General features: G+C 44.0%; 1 protein-coding gene across 3 annotated transcripts; it reads right to left on the reverse strand.

The window, feature by feature from the left end:
* Positions 1-29: 29 nt before the first annotated feature.
* LOC117533109 (E3 ubiquitin-protein ligase DTX3L-like) lies at positions 30-18,863 on the reverse strand. Of its 3 annotated transcripts, XM_034196743.1 has the most exons (8): positions 18,589-18,862; positions 18,228-18,276; positions 17,992-18,051; positions 3,023-3,230; positions 2,769-2,923; positions 1,514-2,686; positions 1,198-1,415; positions 30-1,087 (listed from the first exon to the last, which is right to left on the reverse strand). In XM_034196743.1, the coding sequence occupies exons 2-8, from the start codon at positions 18,258-18,260 to the stop codon at positions 1,018-1,020; spliced, it is 1,917 nt and encodes a 638-aa protein (XP_034052634.1). In that variant the 5' UTR covers positions 18,261-18,276; positions 18,589-18,862; the 3' UTR covers positions 30-1,017. The 3 variants fall into 3 exon arrangements, with proteins under 3 accessions (XP_034052634.1, XP_034052635.1, XP_034052636.1); XM_034196744.1 differs by lacking the exon at positions 18,228-18,276 and having other exon boundaries at positions 1,018-1,087; positions 18,589-18,863; XM_034196745.1 differs by lacking the exons at positions 17,992-18,051; positions 18,228-18,276; positions 18,589-18,862 and adding an exon at positions 4,282-4,293 and having other exon boundaries at positions 1,018-1,087.
* Positions 18,864-23,270: the final 4,407 nt, after the last annotated feature.

The raw sequence follows: 23,270 nt of genomic DNA on the forward strand, positions 1-23,270 counted from the left end.
TAAAGAATGCTTTGATGAGACAGTGTGGGTTGGTTTAATCATTTATTTGGGAAATTGTAAATTAATTATATGTACTGTAGACAGTTTGATTTATATATGCCAATGTCATTCTTATACTGGTTAAGGTAATAATAAGGTTTTATTCTTGGGCCATTATTATTTTCCATCTACATGCTGCCACTAGGACATATCATACAAAAACACAATATTTTATATCACTGCTATGCTGATGATGCACAAATATGTGTACTGCAGTGATACAATAAATAAAATGCTGGATGGCACATCACTTTCTCCAGTTAAATGACAGAAATCAGAAGTACTCATTTCTGGCCATCCTAAACCAACCCCGTCCCCGCAAATACATCTCGGCTCCCTCTCCTCAAAGATAAAACCTGCAATCACAAAAGTTATTCAATCATGTTTTTATTAGTTACGTATCATTTAAAAAAAATCCAGTCCTTCATATCCCGGTCTGATTTGAAGACAGTCATCCACGCTAGTATCTGTTCTCGTCTCGATTACTGTTAGGCCGATAATCTATATTTTGCCTTAGACTTGTGCGAAATGCAAGACTTTAACAAATACCAAAAGGCTAGATCAAATCACCCTGTTTTAATCTCTCTTCACTGGCTACCTGCCTGTTTAAGAATTAATTGAGTATCTGAGGCTGGCAGAATCAGTGATATTGTTTAAATCACTTCTTAAAACTCACCTTTTTATTTAAGCTTTTAACTAATGATGACACCACTCTGTTTTACTCGACATCCATGTTTGAATTGTTTTTCCAAAAATGTAGGATATCCTTCATCAAAGAAAGTTATACTATATATGTGAAGATGATACATATTGATAAGCTATAAACTCAAAGCAACCCTTACTAATAATTAAAAGAATAACAAGAGAAGAAAAGACGGCATGCAATACAACAGTAAGAGCATTAAAGTAATGATTGTTTTACATAATTATTATTTTAGTGAGAAAATAACTCTCCTCTGTAACTTCATATGGAAGTCTTCACTCGATGCCTTTAGCCTTCAGCTCCTCTCTGACTATGTCCAGGTAGTGAGGGTCAGGATACCCAAAACTGAGGAAACAACAAAAGAACGATTAATATATTACATTTATGACTTTTCAGTAGACTTAACATCAAAAACAGTATATATTATAAAGAACTAAGAGATTTGGTTTCTGTACTTGTGTGGTCCTCCAAAAGTGTTTGTCTTGTGGTGAATGTTGTTCCAGGTCACCACGTCATCCATCCCTGATGTTCTGGACGTCCCAACTGTGAAAATTAGCTTCTGCTTAAACGCTTTCTCCAACAGGTGCAGCACTTCTCTGCCCTCTTTGTTGTCTGGCAAGTAGGCTGTTCTGTTACAAGAAGAAAGGTACTTTCCAGGATGTGGATGCTTTGCCTGCAAAACGAGTGAAATACAACAAACCAAGTCAGAAATAAACGCAATCGTTACATCATTGACACAATGTCTCCAAATATATAAATTAATACATTTACCGTCTGTGTTCCTTCTGGAATGATATAGTTGATGACGATAGTGCCGCAGCCTCGGTATCCATCGAGATGGAAGGTTCTCTTCTCCGTTGTCATTTTTCCATCGGGCTGGTCTCCCTCCATCATCCCAAATACATATTTGCAAAGAGGACAGGTGGGTCCCATGGATGCTTTTGACTGTTCCAGGCAAGCCTCACAAAACTCATGCTTACATTTAAGCTGTTTTTTATTTTGAAATGTATCCAAGCATATAGAACAGTTGTCCTCTTGATTATCTCCTGCAGTTGCTCCCCCTCCTGTGGGTGCTTCAGTGTTGTTTCCGGATGTTCCATTCCACACAGTTCCTCCCTCTGATGGACCAGCTTTGCTCAGGTTTTCTGGTGAACCTCTAAACCCAGTGGCACCAGCGAGATGGCTGAAGTTCAGGGGTGATGTGGCAATCTTCTGGTACAGATGAAGAAGGGCTCTGAGAGCGTGGCTCTCCATTGACGCATTTTCTCCAGATCTTTTGTAGCAAACTTTGACTTCAACTTTGCCCTGACTGATGCCGGATTCTTTAAAATCAACACCAAACTTAGTTTTGATCTTAGCTACTTGTTTTAGGTAGGAGGTAGTCATCAGCTTCCAGTAGTTCTCCTCCATGGTTAGCCCAGCATTGACCAGAGGGTCTTTGATGCTCATGCCAATGTTCTGTGATGTGTCTTGAGACACCTCTCCAGACTCTACAACAGAAGTGCTGATATTTAACATTTTCTGTGTTGACTTTCTGAAGGTATCTTGACTTTGTCTTGGCCCCCATGAGATAATTTCTTCAGGCGTTAGAGTGAACAAAAGCTTGCTCCCCTCCCTCTGAGCGATCTTCATCACTTCCTTCACCTCTTCTGGATCTACATGCTTGAGAGGAATATGTGAGGCTTCTAAATCGCTTGAGTACTTCTGGACGAGGCTTGTAAACTCAGAGAGAGCTTTTTCTGGGTTTCCATCTTTCGTCGCTTCAAATGTAATTTTTACATCTGCTGTGATTTTAACACCATTCTCTTTCTCTATACGTTCCACTTCCTTCTTGTAGATGTGGCTCACATACCAGAAAGGGCCCACTGAGAGACTGCATGCCACTTCTTCTTTCTTCTCTTCTTCTGTCGAAACTGAACTGCTCTGCTCCTCCGGTGGCACATCCTGAATAACATACAATGTTTCCGTGTCAACATTTTTATTTTCAATGCATTTCATTCAGTCTGATTAACTACACAGTACATACTACATCTGGTGAAGGAGGAAGGTTCGTTGATGGTTGTTGTGTCTCAAGCTGTAGCGGTGTCAGAGTAACAGACAGTATTGTGACTGTTTTCCCATCTTTCCCGTGCAGTGCTTGTCCACTAAGTTTCTGAAGCTCACTCGCAGGAATGGGTTTGCCTTTGAAATGAAGAGAAGACGAAAACATTGCATTAGAAAATATGCAAAATGTGAGTAATATAGGTCTGATGTAACAGTCAAAATATATACTCGTACTACCTGAAGCCGGTGTAAGACGTATCTCAACTTTATCATCTTCTGAGACTTTTGAAACTTTGAAATCTGCATCGAGATTGTTGATGTGGGACCAAGTCTGCAGAACTTTCTGCAGTTTGTGATGACATTTCTGCAGTGGAACATCTTCTGACCACTTAAAAGAGAGAATGGCTTGAACGCCATCTTTGTCCTGTGATGAAGCCATGAGAGCCTAAGAAACATGTTAAAGTTCATGTCACCATATTATAAAGCAAGATCACACAAAATCCTTCATGCTATTGAGCATTATAAATAGTGAAAAAGAATATTGTCATACTTTGGTTTTGCAAGTTTTCTATTGTATGTTATCTATACTATGATATTAGAAGTAATGTTTCAATGCCACTATCAATCAATCAATCAATCAATGTTTATTTATATAACCCAATATCACAAATGTTACATTTGTCTCAGTGGACTTTACAGTTTGTACAAAATATCAGTATGACAATACGACACCCTCTGTCCTTAGACCCTCACATCGTACAAGGAAAAACTTCCGGAGAAAACCCACAGTTTAAAGGGAAAAATGGGAGAAACCTCAGGGAGAGCAACAGAGGAGGGATCCCTCTCCCAGGACGGACAGACGTGCAATAGATGCCGTGTGTAAATTGAAAAGATAATACATTTGCAACATAGGTAGTCCAAATGTTTGGAAATATACACTATAGCAGGAAACAAACATAGAGAGGCTGAGTCCGGGCCTGTTTGCTATTGTATGACACGCTAAAGAAAGTACTTGCTGAGATCAAATGAAAAACGAGCTGATCAACTTATTTTACGTAGACATTGTTATAATAATCAAATCAATCCTAAAGTAAACAACGACCCTGTGCTCTCTCTTCCAAACAAACACACCTCACGCAGGTGAACAGGATTATAATTCCCCTGAGTGCCGCCCATATCCATGTGACCCAGAGCAACCAACCCATTGCGATCAAACAAATATCTTATACAAACAATTACCCAAATATAAACTCGTACAAAACGAATGTGTATTAAAACAAAATGCATTACTTTGTACGTTTCATGGCACCTACAGCCACTCTTTCCACACTCCACACCATTATTAAAAATCAAACATAGCACAAGGCTGGATAAAGTTATGTGTAAATGAATTTGTAAAAACAGACAGACAACACACACACACAACACACACACACACACACACACACACACACACACACACACACACACACACACACACACACACACACACACACCTTAGTGGACGTATCAGTTGTTGTTGAGAGGGAAGTCTGTTGGATATAACGTCGGGTTACGTATGGTAACCCTTGTTATATTAGCACAGGCGGAGCCCTCTACTGGACTCTATGGGTACTACCTTACCCTGCGAGCATTCTCCCACTGAGACTTCTATAGACGTAGCCGGCCTTGGGTGGGCCAGCTGAATGCGCGCGCATCACACCGTATAAAAGGAGGCCTCACCTCCTGACTATCATCCTACACCTCTCTTCAGCGAGCGGAATAGGACAGACAGTGCCCTGGGTAGAGGGCTCCGCCTGTGCTAATATAACAAGGGTTACCATACGTAACCCAACGTTATATCTCTCACAGGCTCCGCCCTCTACTGGACTCTATGGGTACAGTGGGTGGAGCCGCGATGTATACGCGCACTGTCGTCCAACAACAATATTCCACCCTACTGCCCCTGACCGGCTTTTATGGTCAGCAGCTGCTGCCCCACATTCTCCTTTAACCCGGTTGTAACCGAGGAGAAATCTGGGCTGTGGCTGACAGAGCACACCCTGCTGCGCTTACCTCGCAGAAAGTGTGCTCAAAAAACAGTGCCGGGGGACCGCCCCCCCGACCATAGACGGATGGGGAGAGCCCCCTCGGCCCCGAATGGGCTTACTACACGCCTGCCTCCCTGAATCCCTAAGGATAATCAATCAGAACAACCTTCTGGATCCGCACCAGTCTGGTTTCAAGGCAGGTCACTCCACAGAAACTGCTCTCATTGCTGTCACGGAGGAACTGCACACTGCCAAAACTGCATCCCTCTCCTCTGTCATCATCCTTTTGGACCTGTGTGCTGCATTCGACACGGTGAATCATCAGATCCTCCTTCGCACTCTCCAAAAACTTGGAGTTTCAGGCTCTGCACTTTCCCTCCTCACCTCATACCTGAAAGACCGTACCTACAGGGTGACTTGGAGAGGGTCTGAGTCCGACCCTTGTCAATTAACTACGGGGGTCCCTCAGGGCTCTGTTCTTGGTCCCCCTCCTCTTCTCCCTGTACACAAACTCGCTCGGATCAGTCATTAGCCCGCATGGTTTTTCTTACCACTGCTACGCTGATGACACCCAATTAATTCTGTCCTTTCCCCGCTCAGAGACCCAGGTCGTTGCAACGCATCTCTGCTTGTCTAGCTGACATCTCTCAGTGGATGTCTGCTCACCACCTCAAGCTCAACCTTGACAAGACTGAGCTGCTCTTCCTCCCGGGAAAAGATTGTCCCACTCTTGACCTAACAATCAACATCGGCACCTCAGTTGTTTCCCCGACTCAGACTGCAAGGAATCTGGGTGTGACCCTAGATAACAACCTGTCCTTCACTGCAAACATCGCTGCTACAACCCGTTGCTGCAGATACACGCTTTACAACATCAGGAAGATACGTCCCCAGCTGACTCAGAAAGCGACTCAGGTTCTGGTCCAGGCTCTCGTCATCTCACGCCTAGACTACTGCAACTCCCTCCTGGCTGGTCTACCTGCATGTGCCATCCGACCTCTGCAGCTCATCCAGAATGCAGCGGCTCGTCTAGTCTTCAACCTTCCTAAATTCTCCCACACCACTCCGCTCCTCCGCTCCCTTCACTGGCTTCCGGTAACTGCTAGAATCCACTTCAAGACACTGGTACTTGCTTACCATGCTGCGAATGGATCTGGCCCTTCCTACATCCAGGACATGGTTAAACCGTACACCCCAGCGCGTGCACTACGCTCTGCATCAGCCAAACGACTCGTTGCGCCCTCGCTGCGAGGGGGACCCAAGTTCCCATCGGCGAAAACACGTGGGTTTGCTGTCCTGGCTCCAAGATGGTGGAATGAGCTCCCCATTGACATCAGGACGGCAGATAGCTTGCACATCTTACGGCGCAAACTGAAAACTCATCTCTTTCGACTCCACTTCGAGCGTTAGAACTATTAACGAAGCACTTTTATACTAATAAAGAACTGGCTTACCTAAAGCCAGTTGAGTAGCACTTGAAATGTTTGGCTCTATGAAACCTGATGTACTTATATGATTCTGTTTTCTTCAAGGTTGTGTCTTCCTGGTCGAATGTACTTATTGTAAGTCGCTTTGGATAAAAGCGTCAGCTAAATGCAATGTAATGTAATGTAATGTAATGGATAACAGGGAGAGCGTCAGAGCCCACGTCCCACACTCAAACACTGACCCCGTGCAGAGTGTGTGGACTAAAGTGTGGAGGGCTACCCCCCTCCTGCCTCTCGACAGGAGGAGAGTAGTCCTCCAACCCTGTAAGGGCCCAGTGCGCCCCCCCCCGCCCCTCCCGGGACCCTCAGAAGGCCCGAGAACAGCGAAGGCGCATTACGTCCGGGGAGGGGGTCAGATGCCAACTGACCCACAACCCCCCTCCCCCCTGTAAACAGCTCGGGTGCACCGACAGAGCAGTTAACTCGGACACTCTTTTGGCTGACGTTAAGGCAAGAAGCAAAGCTGTTTTCCACGACAATGCTTTCAGAGAAGAGAGCTCCAGAGGCTCAAACGGCCCGAGGCCAGAGCCTCGAGCACTAGGGGCAGGTCCCACTGTGGGGTGGAGGCGTGCACTACTGGGCGCAGCCTCCTGACCCCCTGTAAAAACCGCGACACCAGTGGTTGACTAAAGGCTGACCTGCCGCCAAATCCCTCATGGCAGGACGAGATGGCTGCTGCATACACTTTCACTGTTGAATGCGCAAGCCCTCTGTCCACCAGTAACTGTAAGAAGGATCAAATAGAGCCTAACTCACAAGATAGGGGCTCTATTCTCTGCTCCTCACACCATCGCTGGAATCCTAGCCACTTTGGCCTGTAACAGGCTGTGGTGGATCCAGCTCTAGCTGCCTGGATAGACTGAATAACACTATCAGACAATCCACCCTGTCTCAGCCTGTCCCTCTCAGGAGCCAAACCTGGAGAGGACGGCCGAGAGTGGGTAACGCCCCGATTGCACCTGCCTCTTGAGACATCGCCCCCCAGAACTGGGGAACCGCCCAGGGCTGGCCCACCTTCATATGTGTCATCTCTGAGTACCACGGTGCCCCAACGCGATCCGGAGCCACTAGGATGACTGACAGACGTTCTCGCCTCACTCTCCTCAGGATGGGGGAGAATGAGACGCAGCGGTGGAAAGGCGTATAGCAGCTTCCTTGGCCATGGCTCGTGTGCAAACGCGTCCACCCCCAAGGGTGGGTCGTCGCTCCGAGCCACGGAGAACCACAGGGCACAGTGGCTGTTTCGCCGGCTGGCGAACAGATCCACTTCCGCTCTCCCGAACTGGGCCCAGATTTGCTTCACCACCCTCGGGTGAAGCACCCACTCGCCTGGCAGGGGGCCGCTCCTCGACATGAGGTCGGCCCCTCTGTTCTCCAGTCCCGGGATATGGAGGGCTCTCAGAGATAACACCACCTCTGAAGCCCATAACCACAGTTCCTCTGCTGTGGTCAACAAGGCGGCAGATCGAACTCCGCCCTGCCTGTTGATGTAAGCCACTGTGGTGCTGTTGTCGCTCCTGACCATTACATGCCTCCCTTGAATTAGGGGCCTGAAATGCTGGAGGACTAACACTACCGCCCGTAGCTCTAGGAGGTTGCTGTGTCGAGACTCTGTTAGAGCCCAGCGCCCACCTATAGCCCTCTTCAGGCAGGTCCCTCCCCATCCTGTTCTGGATGCATCGTGAACACTGTGATGTAGGAGGTCACCCGTCCCAGTGGAAACCCCCTCCGGAGGTGATCCGGAGACCCCCAAAACCGGAGGTTGCCCTCCACTGAGGGGGGGATGGTCACCAGCCGCCGCCTGTGCCTCTTGGGATCCAAGCGCAGGCTGGAGAACCACCTCTGCAGGCGGCGCATATGTAGTAACCCTAACGGGACCACCATGTGAGCAGCCGCCATGAGACCCAATGTCTGCATGACAGTAAAAGCTGTCACTATTGCCCCCCTGTCGCAGCCTGCGCACCCCCTGAAGAAGGGACGCACGTCTGCTCTCTGACAGGGTGGCGCGCGACGCGCCTGCATCGAGCACCACACCCAAATACAGCACCCGTTGGTGAGGTATGGGGGTGCTCTTTTTCCAATTGATCGCAAAGCCCAATTTGGTCAGGTGTGTGATCAATTGTGCTGTGCAAAACATTGCCTGTTCCCGTGACCCAGCCATGACTATGAGGTCGTCTATGTAAAAGAAAACTCTCATGCCGTGTGCGCGCAGCGGTTGAAGCGCTGTGGCCACACATTTGCTGAATGTGCGTGGGGATAGGGAATAGCCGAACGGCAGCCTGTTGTACTCGTAGGCTATTCCCTGGAAGGCAAAACACAGATACTTCCTGTGCTCTGGAGCAATTTCTACATGAAAGTACGCGTCTTTCAGGTCGATGGTGGTGAACCAATCGCCCGGCTGCACAAGCCCCAGTAACTGTTTCACAGTCAACATGCAGAATTTCCTGCGGGAAATGTGGCGATTCAGGCCGCGGAGATCTAGAATAGGTCTGAATTCCCCTGTCTTCTTGAGAACCAGGAAGTACATGGAATAAAGACCCTCTTCCATGCGCCGAGGGTGCACAACAAATACCGCCTGTTTTTGCACCAGAGCCTGAATCTCTGCTGCGAGGAAACCCATCTCCTCCTGAGAGACTAGATTCACTTCTCGCATGCCCATAAAAGGGGGTGGGACGCTGCAAAACTGGAGTGAATAACCCCGTCTCAGCGTCCTGTCCATCCACTTTGATAGTACACAGCTGAGTTTCCATTCCCCATAACACTGTGTTAAAGGGCATGCCCTCAGCTGTGGAGCCGCAGCTATAAAGCTGTGGTACTCTCTGGCGACCCGTCCCGCCGCAAAACTCCCCGTGAAGGGAAGATTTGCCCATGGAGGGTCGACACAGAAAGGGCCGATTATTTACTGAGGACCTTGAACGCACCGCCGCACGCTCATGTGTGAGCGCGCGCTCCCTTATAATCAGGGCTACACATAACTGGTGCGCAGGTGCGCATGCGCACCTCCGCCAAAAAAAGAGCACCGGGTCATTTGAAACAAAGCGCATTTGCGTACCAACATTGAGAGAGGGAGAGAGAGAAGGGAGAAGAGAAAAGAGAAAATAGAGGAGAGAGGAGAGTTGAGAGAGAGAGAAGAGAGAGAGAGAGAGAGAGAGAGAAAGATATTTGCGAGTTGCATACATGTATGAACCATGATCAGGCGCGCCGGATTCATTTTAGAAGTGGGGGGGGCAAAAAAAGTGCGTGTGTATGGCCCAATCCCAAACCACACCCTACACCTATACACACACCGTGGCGGAGTGAACTCCGTGGAGTGACACATAAGGCTCCCTCCTGTCTGTCAGATGGAGGGAGTAAATACAGCAGCAAGCTTTGGGACAAACTCCCCTCTCTCTGGCAGAAACAGGAAATGCGTAACTGTATGTAGGCCTAACAATGGTTTCAAATCAGCATCTCTTAGACAAAAAATGTAAATGAATAACTCAAATAAAACTCCAAACATCTTTGGTTACTTTTTTGTAAAGCTCTTTTAGTTTTAAACCTGATGTTTATAAGCTTCTTAGTTTTTGCAATAGTCTGTAAATATACACAACTTTATAATAAAATGCACACATTTACCTTTTTCTAGACTAAACACAGGTATGATCCTAAGTTAAAAAAATATGAGGTTATCATGAGGTTGTTAACATCGCAATTTATCACTATCGTTTAGTGGTTTTGCAAAGAATGAACCACTCTCTGTTTTTGTACCATTCTGCGTTGAAGTACCTTCTCTTTGCTCAAATAATCTACTAGCGGTCTCCTTTTTTCCGATAGTTAGCTGTACAGCTTTACCCGCCTCAATGTCCCAACAACAAACCTCCATGCAGTCGGAACCAGCCTGTTTCGGTTCAACGACGGCGGCGGCGGCGGCGGTTTTGACAGTTTCTGCGGCCGCAGAGGTGCTGCTTTTGGGTTAATCTGGCTTCGCTGTTTCTATGATTGATGAAGGTCCAGGCTCCGGAGATGTGGATGTCAGGGATGTGATCTTCCAGTTGTTACATTTAAGTTTAGATTGACTGTATTTGTGACCTGCTCCATCGAAATAAGTCGCATTGACCCGAAGACACATTTTGAGTTGTATACACGGTTGGAAAGAGGATATTCATAGCTTTCTAATGATATCAGGATTGTTTTTGTACTCCAAATATTAAGCGAAATATGTCACATTATATAATGACTGTCACCGAGTCATCATTTTGAGAAAAAGGCCTTAAAAGTTTCCTCTTCTCTGGAATCCATCGATCTGATTGATTATTAGTGGAGCAAATGATCAAATACTACGGAGGGAAGATATTTTCGTTTGGAGGGGAAGCTCGCGAGTGTGTGTGTATACGTGTGTGTGTGTATACGTGTGTGTGTTTGTGTAATTTTGCGTTTGTGTGTATTGTGTTTGTTTCCCGGGGAAAACACTCACAAGAAACACCGGCTGTTGTTATGCCTGCTGTGACGTTAAGTTACTCCGTTCTCCGCTTGTAATTATACCGAAGCTTCAAAATTGTATTTATCATCTGAATTTGCCGAAACAAGTTTAATATTCTGAAAGCCAAGACTTTGTTTAATTAAAATCAGATGAAAACAAACTGTAACGGACCCTGCCGTGTTATCTATGATTACTATACTCTTACATTCATAATTTCAGCGGAGGGAGGGGGAAGAGCAGATTGCGAGTGAGAGGTGCCTGTTATCTTCCCTTTACAAGCTTCAAAAATGTATTTATCGTGTGATTTTGGAAATAAAAGTTTCATATTCTGAAAGCCAAGACTTTGTTTGTTTAAAATCAAACAAAACACCCGAACCCTGAAAAAATAGTTTTTTACGTAAATCCACGTTTATTCTGAAATGAGCCGTTGCGACTTCCGACTGATTTCGATAGAGCGGGTCACATTTAGTTTTCTTCTGCGCAGGTTCTTCTGACATGTTTGCAAGTGTATATATTATGTCTAGGTTAACGGCTGACACACACAGAACAACGTAACAAATAAAGTAAACAACGTAACAAATAAACAAATCTAAGCTTTTTTATTGGTTGTAATTTACATGGATACATTTGAATGGTGTGACAATGTCCTATTTGATTGGGGTTAAAATGTACATATTCTTCCTGTTATGTCTGCCTGCTTTATTTTACCTAATGCAAAGTTACCTGCTGCTCCATCGAAATCAGTCGCATTGACCCGAAGACATATTTTGATTCCTAGCTTTCTAATGATATCAGGATTGTTTTTGTACTCCAAATATTAAGCAAAATATGTCACATTATATAATGACTGTTACAGAGTCATCATTTTGAGAAAAAGGCCTTTAAAGTTTTCTCTTCTCTGGAATCCATCATTTCTCATCATCAATCATCATGATTGATTATTAGCGGAGCAAATAATCAAAATACTACGGAGGGAAGATATTTTCGTTTGGATTATGCACTCACGAGAAACACCGGCTGTTGTTATGGCTGCTGTGACGTTAAACTACTCCGTTCTCCGCTTGTAATTATGCCGTCACAAACTTCAAAGTTGTAGGCCTATTTATCATCTGAATTTGCCGAAACAAGTTTAATATTCTGAAACCCAAGACTTTGCTTATTTGAAATCAGATAAAAACAAACTGTAACGGACCCTGCCGTGTTATCTATGATTACTATACACCTTACATTCATAATTTCAGCGGGAGGGAGGGGGGCGGCGCTGAGGAACAGCAGAGTGGCGAGAGCTGTCATCTTCCCTTCACAAGCTTCAAACATGCCTGTAGCTAGTGAGATTGAATATAACAATCAAAAATAACAAAATATACACAGCTAGATCAGATCACGTTTTAAATGCGACTTTAGAGTAGAGGGGAATTATTGAAACGGGATTTGTACAGTTTTCCGCGGCACAGTTTCATGGAAACACATCAGCTTTTGGACGACAGTCAATATGGATTCAGGAAAGATAGATCAACATCTATGGCACTAATGGAATTAAGTGAGGAAATAGCAAACTGCATGGACAATAAAAAACAAGCAGTGGGAATATGTATAGACTTACAAAAAGCATTTGACACCATAGATCACAATATTTTACTGATAAAACTGGAACGGTATGGCATCAGAGGGGTGGGATTAAACTGGGTGAGAGATTATTTAAGCAACAGACAACAATTTGTTGAATTTGTTGAAAACATAAAACAAATCCACAGATACAATTAATACTAGATAACATACACATAGAAAGTGTATATGAAATTAAGTTCCTTGGTGTGGTTTTAGACCACAAAATCAGCTGGAAACCTCATATCACTCATGTAAAAGCAAAACTGGCTAAAACTATCGCAATATTGGGAAAAGCCAGATACATTCTGGACTACAACTCATTGCATACTCTATATAACACACTAATATTGCAACAAGTCCTCCAACTCATACGACCAAATGGGTCGATTGTTTAAGCCCTTATTACGACCAAATATGTTGTTTGTTCAAGCGCTTAATACGACCTATAATTACGTTTTAAAGTTGTCGGCCTCTAGTGCTCCCGTTGAATGCAAACGTTACAGATGGTCGTTTATTCACAAATAACCCTCTCTGTAAAATCCTAAATTGTAGGATAGTTTGGCCATTAAAACGCTTTATGATTAGATTTCTAGCGATAAGTATATATTGTACTTTTAGAATCCACGTCCAGTCGTTATGTAGGATCTATAGTTTGATAGATATTACGAAGATGATTTGAGGTTTCGTCAGGAGAACGTGTATATGCGGCAAGCTTCCATGTAAAGTTATGGGTTGAAAACAGTATTTCCGCTCTCGACGTTTTCATAATAAAACCAATGATCAAATGATTTAACAGTGATATCTGCAGTACTCATCCACTAAAAAACATCAGTTTATCCTAGTTAATTATACGACATTAATTGGTTTAAATTGTGTACAATGCTTTTGTGTTTTTCCCATAGGGTTTTCTCTTTCGATTCTGAGAGACACATTTCTTTTTTCAGAGGTTTTGATAGGCTAAAATCACGCCGCAATGCACGTCGGGATATGGTGTTTATGTGATATGAAATCGGAAAACATTTTAAAAAATAATAATAATACTTTATTCCGAGTGTTCTTGCTTTTCTCTTTGAAAGTCATCACATAACGGCATTGTAATACACGGTTCGGCTGCATTACATATTACATATCTGCCGTAGATATGTATTTATAGAGCCCTGATGAGAAGACCTTTTGACAAACTGGAAGAGATGCCGCCAAAACTGAATACGTGACGTGGACCATAAAATATCAACAATTAAACAACATCTTCCATTTATTTTCACACAATACGTCTCCTTGCAGTATCAACACTAATTCGGCTGACTTTTATATTTGATCCAATAAGTAGATAGTCTGTATTTACACCATAACGGTGCACAGCTGATAGAAAGGGATTTTTTTGTAGTTTTTAAAGATATTACTGATTTTCTGAACTACCTTTCCAACTCCTCATGCAGTTGACTGTTACAGGTCTATACAAGTGTATGGTACAATGCAATGCATAAGCTTCACATCGAGAGACTGAAACTGTATTTTCCTTTACCGTTCTGTTTTAATTTCACAATAAAGTGAATAGTCATATTATGTTTGATATTATTATGTTTTATTAACTAGACCACTGGTCTAAACCGTACCTCCTAGTGGTTAAAGCACGTTATTGAATTTAGTTGTTGAATAAGTTTAATTTTTATGAAAACATTTAAATATTAAGAGTAGCCTACATACAAAATAGGGGTCAATGATAGAAATATAGAATAGAAAATATCAAGAAGATACTGTAGTGATCTCTACAATAAAACAGTTTAGTGCAGGACGTCCAAAGATATTAACAGGTGGATGTGCAAAACAGACAAACTGATAAGGCTGAATTTTACTCAGGTGTAACGAAAGTCTGATTTAAGGGTTGTTTATATTTCACATCATTAATCAGAATCTGCAAAGTAACAAAAATAAATGTAGTAGAGTAAAAATACCAGGTTGACCTCTGAATTGTAGTGGAGTAGAACAAAGTAGTACATGCTGCTGTAACAAAAACATTTCCCAAATTGGGATCAATAAAGTATCTTATCTTAAGATGATCGATGGCTACTGCCATATTTGCTAAATGTGCATCTGAACCTTGACAAGTGCATGTTTCAGGCTTATCAATTAACAACAGGAGGGGTCACAGACATAAGACCAGCTGTTAAATAAAGCTCTTCTGACCTTAGTTGTCATGTGGGTATATTAATGCTGCCCATTATGGGCACAAGCAATTTTCACCCATGTATTAATTATATGTTTTAAATTTGATAACACCAATGTGTTTTGTATTCCCTAAACCTCCAGGGATGTATACAGTTTAATACTGGCAACTTCTAATTGTGGGAAATACGAAAACGTCTTATAAAACTACAATTCCCAGTAGAGACGTGCCATAGAACATATTGCGAAACACACAATAGCCAGCATGTGTAATTCTGTGGGGGAGGGCTGGGCTGTACCCGTCCAAGTCCAGTTTTGGATAGTCTGGCGTGGTTCCATTCCATTTCAAAGAGCTGTTTGACATTCGGCGTAACCTTGTCGCACTGCCACTCCAACATCCAATCACAGAGCTTGAGGGCTAATCACGGGGTTTGTAAAGCAAGGCGGATGTTGTAGTCCCAAACGATAGCTGGGGATTCTGGGTAGTGTAGTGTCTTCGGAAACTCTGTAGTGTCTAAACTCCGAAAAAACTATTTGTTTCTCCGAATCGAAGGTTAAAAACACAAAAGCATTGTACACAATTTAAACCAATCAATATTGTGTAATTAACAAGGATAAACTGATGTTTTTAAGTGGATGAGTAATGGAGATCATTTGACAGTGTGGGGAATACTTCCGGTTTTATTATGAAAACTTCGAGACCGGAAATACTGTTTTCACCCATGCTAACTTTACATGGAAGCTGCCCCATATACAGTACACGTTCTCCTGGCGAGACCTCAAATTATCTTCGTATATCTATCAAACTGTAGATCCTACACATCCACTGGACGTAGATTATAAAAGTACAATATACACTTCTCGCTAGAAATCTAATAAAAAAGCATTTTAATGGCCAAACTATTCCACAATTTAGGATTTTCCAGAGGGTAATTTGTGAATAAACGACCCTCCGGAGCGTTTGCAATCGACAGGAGCATGTTGTTTCTTACACGACCACTAGAGGTGCTACACTTTAAAACGTGACTCTGGGTCGTATTTAGCTGCTGAACAATCGACCTATATGGTCGTTTTTTGTAGGAGAACAGGCTGTAATATTGCCATATCTGATTTACTATGTGGAGATTTGGGGAAACACGTACAAAACCAACCTACAGCCGTTATGCACATTACAAAAAAGGGCTATAAGAGTTATCAATAATGTTGAATATCTTGAACACACTAATGTATTCTTTTTGAAGTCACACATATTGAAGTTCATTGATCTGGTTAAATTTAAAACGGCACAAATCATGTACAGAGCCAGACATAATCTACTTCCTAGAAAATTAAAAACATTGTTCATAGACAGAGAGGGTGGGTATAATTTGAGAGGAAATCTACATTTTAAACAACTCAAGGTCAGAACAACTCTGAGAAGTATGAGTATAACAATCTGTGGGGTGATTTTATGGAATGGTTTGGAGCAGGAGTTAAAACAAAGCACACGCATAATTCAGTTTAAAAGGATATACAGAAACACTTTTTTGGAAAAATATGAGAATGAAGAAAGGTGATTGAAGACGAGAAATTATTGTATATGTATGTATAAATGTAAATGTATGTAGGAATAACTTGCATAATGATTTAAAGGACAATCATTGATCAAGTAAGGGGTGGGAATTAATAAGCATTTGCTTCCTCCTACTCCCTTTCGGACACATATGATTTATTATTATTATTAATATGAAGACTTTTTTTGTTTTTTTTGTTGAATATACAAATATTACCATGAATGTGGATAAATACTGTATTATAACAATACGGTATTCTGTTTTTCACATTTGTTATTTTTTATTTGTTATTTTTGAATCTGTTCGAAATAAAGACTGAAAAGAAAAAAAAAAATAGAAAAAAAATCTGCTGCTGCGAAAATGTGGGGCAGGGCTGAAAAGTGGGGGGGCCAATGGCCCCCTGGCCCCCCCTCTTCCGGCGCCCTTGACCATGATATGAACTCAGGGTCGGCCCGTAGCTCTGGCTAGATGTTCGCCTAGGGCGCCAGATCTGGGGAGGCGCTGCGCTGGCAGTTCTGGGAGGGAAAAAATGTTTTTGACCGTTGGGGCTCATCCTAATTTTCGGCCTTGATGTAACAATATTCATAATTAAGTAAATGTAACACCCTTTTCACCCCAGTTACACGTTTCATTTGCCCTGTACGATGGGCGCTGTAAGTGATGAAAATGGGGGATGTTGGCTTATCTGGCGCCCGCAGCTCACAGCCAAAATGCGAGGGAGAGAGGGAGGGTGCACCGGTACAGCGCTGTTGTTATTAGAATCTGGTGACGTGCTAGCTGCTCTAACGGATATAAGAAGAAGATGTTTCTACAATAATGTGGAGGGAGAGTCCTCTCCAGTCAGACTGATAACTACAGCTCAGTGAGGTAAAGTCTAAGTTCAAACGGTTTGGTCGCAATTTATGTAAACACATATTTCCAAGGCACTCCTTTATAATTATTGGGATAAACAGGTTTTAAATCATTCCAATGTATACTATAGGACAGTAACCAAAAATATCCTTTAAAACTGGAGAGATTAAAAAAAATGCATAAATAAATGTTAAGGTAAAATAAGATATGAATGAACAACACAAATAAAATAAGTTACATTCATTTGTTATTGGCTATGGTAGGTTATTGGTTATGTTCACATACTTATTTTATTACATCCACTTGTCTAAGATGACAACAGAGACTTTCGACCCAAAACCAGCTGTTGACTTGTGGATGCAAGCAGCTAATCGCAGACTCAACCAGAGAGAAAGTAGTAGGCCTACACATCATCAGCTACCATGTCTGACAGAGAGGAAGACAGTGAGGAGAACAGTCAGGAGGGGAGTGATGACAGCTTGTAGGATTACTGGTCGTGCTAATGTTGACTTGTGTTCACCTCTGCATGTGTGTTACTGTGTTCACCTCTGCATGTGTGTTCAGTGCCGTGTGTCTTGCAAATAAAGTCAAGACCCCCTCAAAAGTTACGGTTTATTTCATTTTAAGGATGAGCACCAAGCAACATCTCCAGGTGCTCCTTTGAGAACCAGGGCAAAAAAGTTATGTGCACCCCTGCTTATAATGCTGTTCTCACTTTTACGGTGGACCTCATTAATTGGAGTCCCTATAGGAGTGGTGCTTTCTACTAAGGCCCCTGAACGCACCGCCACGCGCTCCTCTGTGAGTGCGGGTGCTGCCATAATGCAACTCTTACCACTCTGGTAAATTGCATTAATTGGAGTCCAGTCATTAGTTTATAAAAACTGCTAATGTCCTGGAAATTGATAAATGTCTCTGCCATTGTTTACACACCAGTATTACAAACCAAACATGGCACAAGACTGGATACAATCATGTGTAGATGAATATGACACACACACACACACACACACACACACACACACACACACACACACACACACACACACACCTTAGTGGACGTATCAGTAGGTGTTGGGCTTGGAGTCGGCTGGAAATTATTCTCGTCCACCTACACATTTAAACAAAGGTCAATTTCGGAAACGATACTTTGAAACAAAAACAAGATTAAGCAGAAAACAGTATTTTCAAATAATCATATTATAATAGCACTGAATTATCTCAACAGCTGTCTTTCATACTGGTTTATTGTTCAACATTAGTTGCAGACTGATGCAGTGTACTCACTTCCATGTCCTCTGGAACATCATTGTTTGCCATTTTGACCGTCTTCTCCCTTTAATACAGAGCAAATCTGTCTCTCATAGTTTACAGCACTTTATCTGCATACTTCCGTAGAATATCGGTATTTGTTTTTTAATCAAAACAATCATTAATCATGTTAACATGATGTTTAAACGACAATCGCTAGACTCCACTTTCGGTTACGACTTACGCGACACGCTAAGGCTAACTTTAAAGGGCTATCATTTCGTCTTACATTTTCCGTATTTCCTACAAAACACTACGTTATGTCACGGACATTATGTCTTCTTTTTGAACATACAAATAACACGTTAAACACAAATATATGACACATAAGACGTACCTTGACCTGCTGGTACGTTAAACGCTGCTTCTTCTTCTTCTTCTTCTTCTTCTTCTTCTTCTTCTTCTTCTTCTTCTTCTTCTTCTTCTTCTTCTTCTTCTTCTTCTTCTTCTTCTTCTTCTTCTTCTTCTTCTTCTTCTTCCTGATACATGAAAGTGAAAGTAGTGCAGCTTCGCGAGACACATGACGTAACAGTTGCGACCTTTTATTTTTACCAATGTTTCTCCATAAACAAATCACACTTTATGAACTGTCTCCGTTTTGTATTTGTTGTGTACGGATCCCCGGAAGGGCAGGGGCGGCGCCAGGGGGGAGCTAGGGGGTGCTGAAGCACCCCCCAGGATTGCCAAAGCACCCCCTAAGCACCCCCAAGAAATGTGTTTTATTTTTTTTTCGAAAATTATTAATATTATTTTTATTAAATTAAATCAGAAAAATTATTGATTACATCAATGCAAATGTGAAACAAACAAATGTTTGACCAAAAACATAAAGCCAACACAGGTGATATGATTAGGCCAATGGCCAGCACCCATTAGATTTTTGACCTACCCATAGGCTAAATTACTTTGTGACACTTGAGTGACTTCCTGTTAGCTGGAGCCCCACATTATTTGCTAACAGCAAAGTGACAAATGGATCGTTTTTTAGTCCTTAAACGTCCACATGTGGACACTCAATCAAAACCAACTGAAAGCGAGAGGGATTCTACACATAATAGGCCTCGTGAGTACAAGTAGCTTACTTCTGGGTCTGTTTCATTCAAACTCTGCTCTGTGTGTGTGTGGCACGAGCCATTTTGTGTGCGTGCGCAAGCGAGCGAGAGCTCGCGCACCGGTGGGTATCTACCGGAGATCGTTGTGGTTAGCATCTGGTGCTCGCTAGCCAAGCTAACGGATATAAGGAGCTTTTTCAACAACAAGGTGGAGGGAGAACTCTCTCCTGTCAGACGGAGAGTCTCAGATAACCTCAGCTCAGGTGAAGTAAAGGACTCTCAGTGTTTAGATAGTTAACTTTAGTCTAGTTATCTCAGTGGGTCTGAAACGGTTTGTTTTAAAAGGGGAGTGATTTATCTATAAAGAAATAGAAAATCTGTTTACAGTTCTGTTTCATATGTATGTTGAGAGATACAGTATATCCATAGATTTCTTCATTTTGTTCTCAAAGTGCACCAGATTGATGCTTTTAACTTCAATATTTAAAAAAAATCTTCTGTAGCGCTGGTGCATTAATGGGAAACCCTTAATGTTTGAGCACCCTCTATGAAACGTCAAGCTACCCCACAGCACCCCCTAGAGAAAATCTCTGGCGCCGCCACTGCGGAAGGGCCGTTAGGGGGAGGGAAATCGAAAATGATAAAGGATTTGTCTTGCTTTTCGTAGCTCCATCGTTTTTACATAGATTGTTCCTACCCTGTAGTTTTCATACTTTTACTAAAATACACAATGGTACATTTCTTCTGAAGACGCACAAATCCAGAAAAATTTCATCTCGTCTTTTTTCACTTTTTTTGTAATGAAAAAGTATCTCTCATGACACTTTTCTTAACCTGTTAAGCCCCGAGCCTGTTTTCCAGGCTAACTACACTTCTAAATGGGGAAAATTAATAGTCTTTTTTCTCAAAGTAATGATAAACCTGTGAGTTGGATGTAGAAAAGTCAGAATCAATATAGATGTTTTATATTTTAAAGAAAATTCAGATTGAACATAGTAAAAAAATGTAAATTATAGTGTCCGTCCAAAAAATCTGTTTTACTTTTAGTGAAAACCACCCTTGGATGATGGGTTAGTAGCCTACAGTGGTTCTCAAACTTTTTTCAATAATACCCCCTTTGAAAAAGAAATTCAGCCAGGCAGCGCACAAAATATTTGTTAGGGAAACAATGCCTATATAAAGAGGTACAGTACAGCCTTGCACCATCAGTGTCTGATTTATTAAAACAACAACATTGTAACTCAGAAACACTTAAATGCTAAATTTCAAACGTTTACAATCCATCACTAAATTCATGGCAAACCAATTTTAACATCATGCAATAACACTAAGACGACATTAGTTACATTGAACTAATCTTTTTAATAAGTTGTACTTACAATTTAGTGAGAAACATGGGCTTGTGCTTCACTGAGGATCTTTGTCATTCTGACAGGGAGGCCACTGCAGTTATCAAATCAAATCAAGTTTTATATAGCACATTTATAAACGATGTTTGGTCAAGCCAAAATGCTGTAGCCTACATATTGTAGCGACCCTGCATAGGATGTCCAGGGTGTCACTCAGGCATCCCCCGTCTCTCGGCCAATCATAGAGCTGCACAGTGATGCTGGTTGAGGTGCGGGCCTGTGGTTGGGGGAGCGGACGGGGGAGGGCGGGCAGTTGTGACGTAGACACTGCTATATATGTGTAGGGGTAGGAGTTAGGTTAGTGTGAGGTAGAACCCACAAAGTGTACATGTGATCATCTGTAAAGAACAAGAGTTATTAAAGCCTAATAACGAGAAGCCTGTTTCCGACTCACCTTGTGAACGCTACATTGGTGTCAGAAGTGACTTTTCGAACGGAGGACGTTTATCCTGACGGGAGTCCGTAACTGCGTCACGGAGCTAGCCGGGAAGCTAGCGGAGATGGAAAAGTTCAGCAAGATGGGAGTGAAGCAGGAAAGTAGTGATGAAGAGGAAGATGGAGCATGCGGGTGGTCGAAGGACATGAGTAGAGAGTTCATGAGTGCACGGGAGGCGAGAGAGCGCCTGAGAGAGTCGGCGGTGAAGATGGCTAGAGACGCGGGAATGTCGCCATCTTCAGCGGCATTTCGCGGCATTTCCAAGCTGGATGTAAACAACAATGGCGGCGCCCATCAACCAGCAGCAGCAGCCGCCGCGTCCGTGAAAACACCCAAATACTCGGGTAAGGCAGACTGGGAGGCTTTCCATGCCCAATTTGAAATACTTGCACATGCCGGGGGGTGGTCAATAGAGACTAAAGCACTACAGCTAGCTTTGTGCCTCACAGACGAGGCTCTTTCATGTCTGCTACTGCTTAGCCCTGTGGACCGACTCAGCTATGAAGCGTTAGCGGGGGCTTTGAAGAAGCGGTTTGGACAGTGTTTCCCGCCAGAGCTGCTCCGGAACGAGTTAAGTAACCGCTGTAGGGAGTGTGGAGAGACGCTGCGTGCGTTGGCTAACAACGTGGAGAGCCTGACGCGGCGGGCGTATGCACACATGCCACCCGGAGTGCAGAGTGAGCTGGCACGTGATCAATTCATCAGGGCTCTCCGCCCTGCGGACTTGAGGGTCGAGGTACAGCTGCAGCATCCACAGTCCTTGCAGGCGGCCTTGTAGATGGCTGTGGAGAGAGAGAACGTGTGGAGTGGAGCTGCTAGGAGCAGCGGAGTGCCGGCAGCACCGGCTGTGAAGAGCTGCAGGGAGGAGGAGAAGCCTGCATGGGTTACCGAGATGACGGAAATGATAAGGGCTGTTTCTCTGCAGCCAACACACAGACCAAGTACCAGGGTCTGCTGGGGGTGTGGTCAGCCAGGACATTTGGCCAGAGACTGCCCCAAGGCACCCCGGGCCCAGGGAAACGACGGGGGGCCCGCATAAAGGAGAATATGTGGAACCAAGCCCAAAGACTCCCCAACCAAACCACAGCTCTATTGCCACCGACTCAGACATCCGAGGAAGGAGCCCGACAGCACAGCCGGGGGAGCCAGACTCTACGCTCTCCTGAAGAAGATGACAGCACAGGCGTGGAGCCTGTCGTCGCGGTGGGCCGTGCTGGTGGGGACTCCTGCTATGTCCCTGTCGATGTGGAAGGGGTGCCCTGCACTGCACTGGTGGACACAGGCTCTACAGTAACCCTGGTGAGAGCAGATGTGTTGCCCAGTGGGACTATGTTCGAGCCGACATCGGTGCGTCTACGCACAGTCACAGGAGAGTTGGTGGCTATGAAAGGAAGAGGCGTGCTGTCTGTCGGTGGGGGGAGTTGAAGTGCGGCACCCCGTGTGGATAGCGGATGTACAGGACCCGTGTATTCTGGGTTTGGACTTTTTGAAGGCGACGGGCTGCCTCCTGGATCTTCAAGCAGGCACAGTGAGTTTCCGGGGGGGGCCTGTGATTACTATGACCCGTATCCACAACCCTGCTGAGCCTGCGGGGAGACCCCCCACACCCACCGTGAGTACCCTAGAAACCGAGGAAAACCCTCCCTCCGTTCCGGTATCCCCGGTGACGCCCACTCAGGACAATTCCCCACCTGTCACCCCCGGACTGCGCCACCCGAGCACAGCCCCCCCCCAGTTACCCCAGAAGGAGGTAGAAGAGGCTCAGTCTGCAGTATTGGAGGTGTGGAGGAAGAACTGTGGCGGCCTAAATCCCGAGCAGCAAGAACAATTGGGGCAGCTTCCAGGGCAGTTTTGCCATGGAGGAGGAGGTGGGCCGAACGCATCTGGTGGAACACAAGATTGATACGGGGGACTCGCGTCCCATCAGGTGTCGCCCGCGCCGACTTCCCCTGGCTCGTCAGCAGGCTTGCGACGAGGCAGTGCAGAGCATGCTGCAGGCAGACATTATCGAGCCCTAACCCTACCCTAACCCTCGATAATGTTAGGGTTAGGGCTAACCCTAATGTCGAGCACCTGTAGTCATGGTCCCGAAGAAGACAGGTGGCTGGTGGCTATGCTCAGA

This window comes from Gymnodraco acuticeps, unplaced genomic scaffold (genome assembly GCF_902827175.1).
Source record: "Gymnodraco acuticeps unplaced genomic scaffold, fGymAcu1.1, whole genome shotgun sequence".
Classification (NCBI taxonomy): domain Eukaryota; kingdom Metazoa; phylum Chordata; class Actinopteri; order Perciformes; family Bathydraconidae; genus Gymnodraco; species Gymnodraco acuticeps.

Excerpts from the sequence above, each read along its gene's own strand:
- LOC117533109 (XM_034196743.1), bottom strand. The coding sequence starts at position 18,260 with ATGGCAAACAATGATGTTCCAGAGGACATGGAA. Across the intron at positions 2,924-3,022 it reads ACGTCTTACACCGGCTTCAG|GCAAACCCATTCCTGCGAGT; the intron begins GTAGTACGAGTA and ends TTCATTTCAAAG. Across the intron at positions 2,687-2,768 it reads TTCCTCCTTCACCAGATGTA|GATGTGCCACCGGAGGAGCA; the intron begins GTATGTACTGTG and ends TATGTTATTCAG.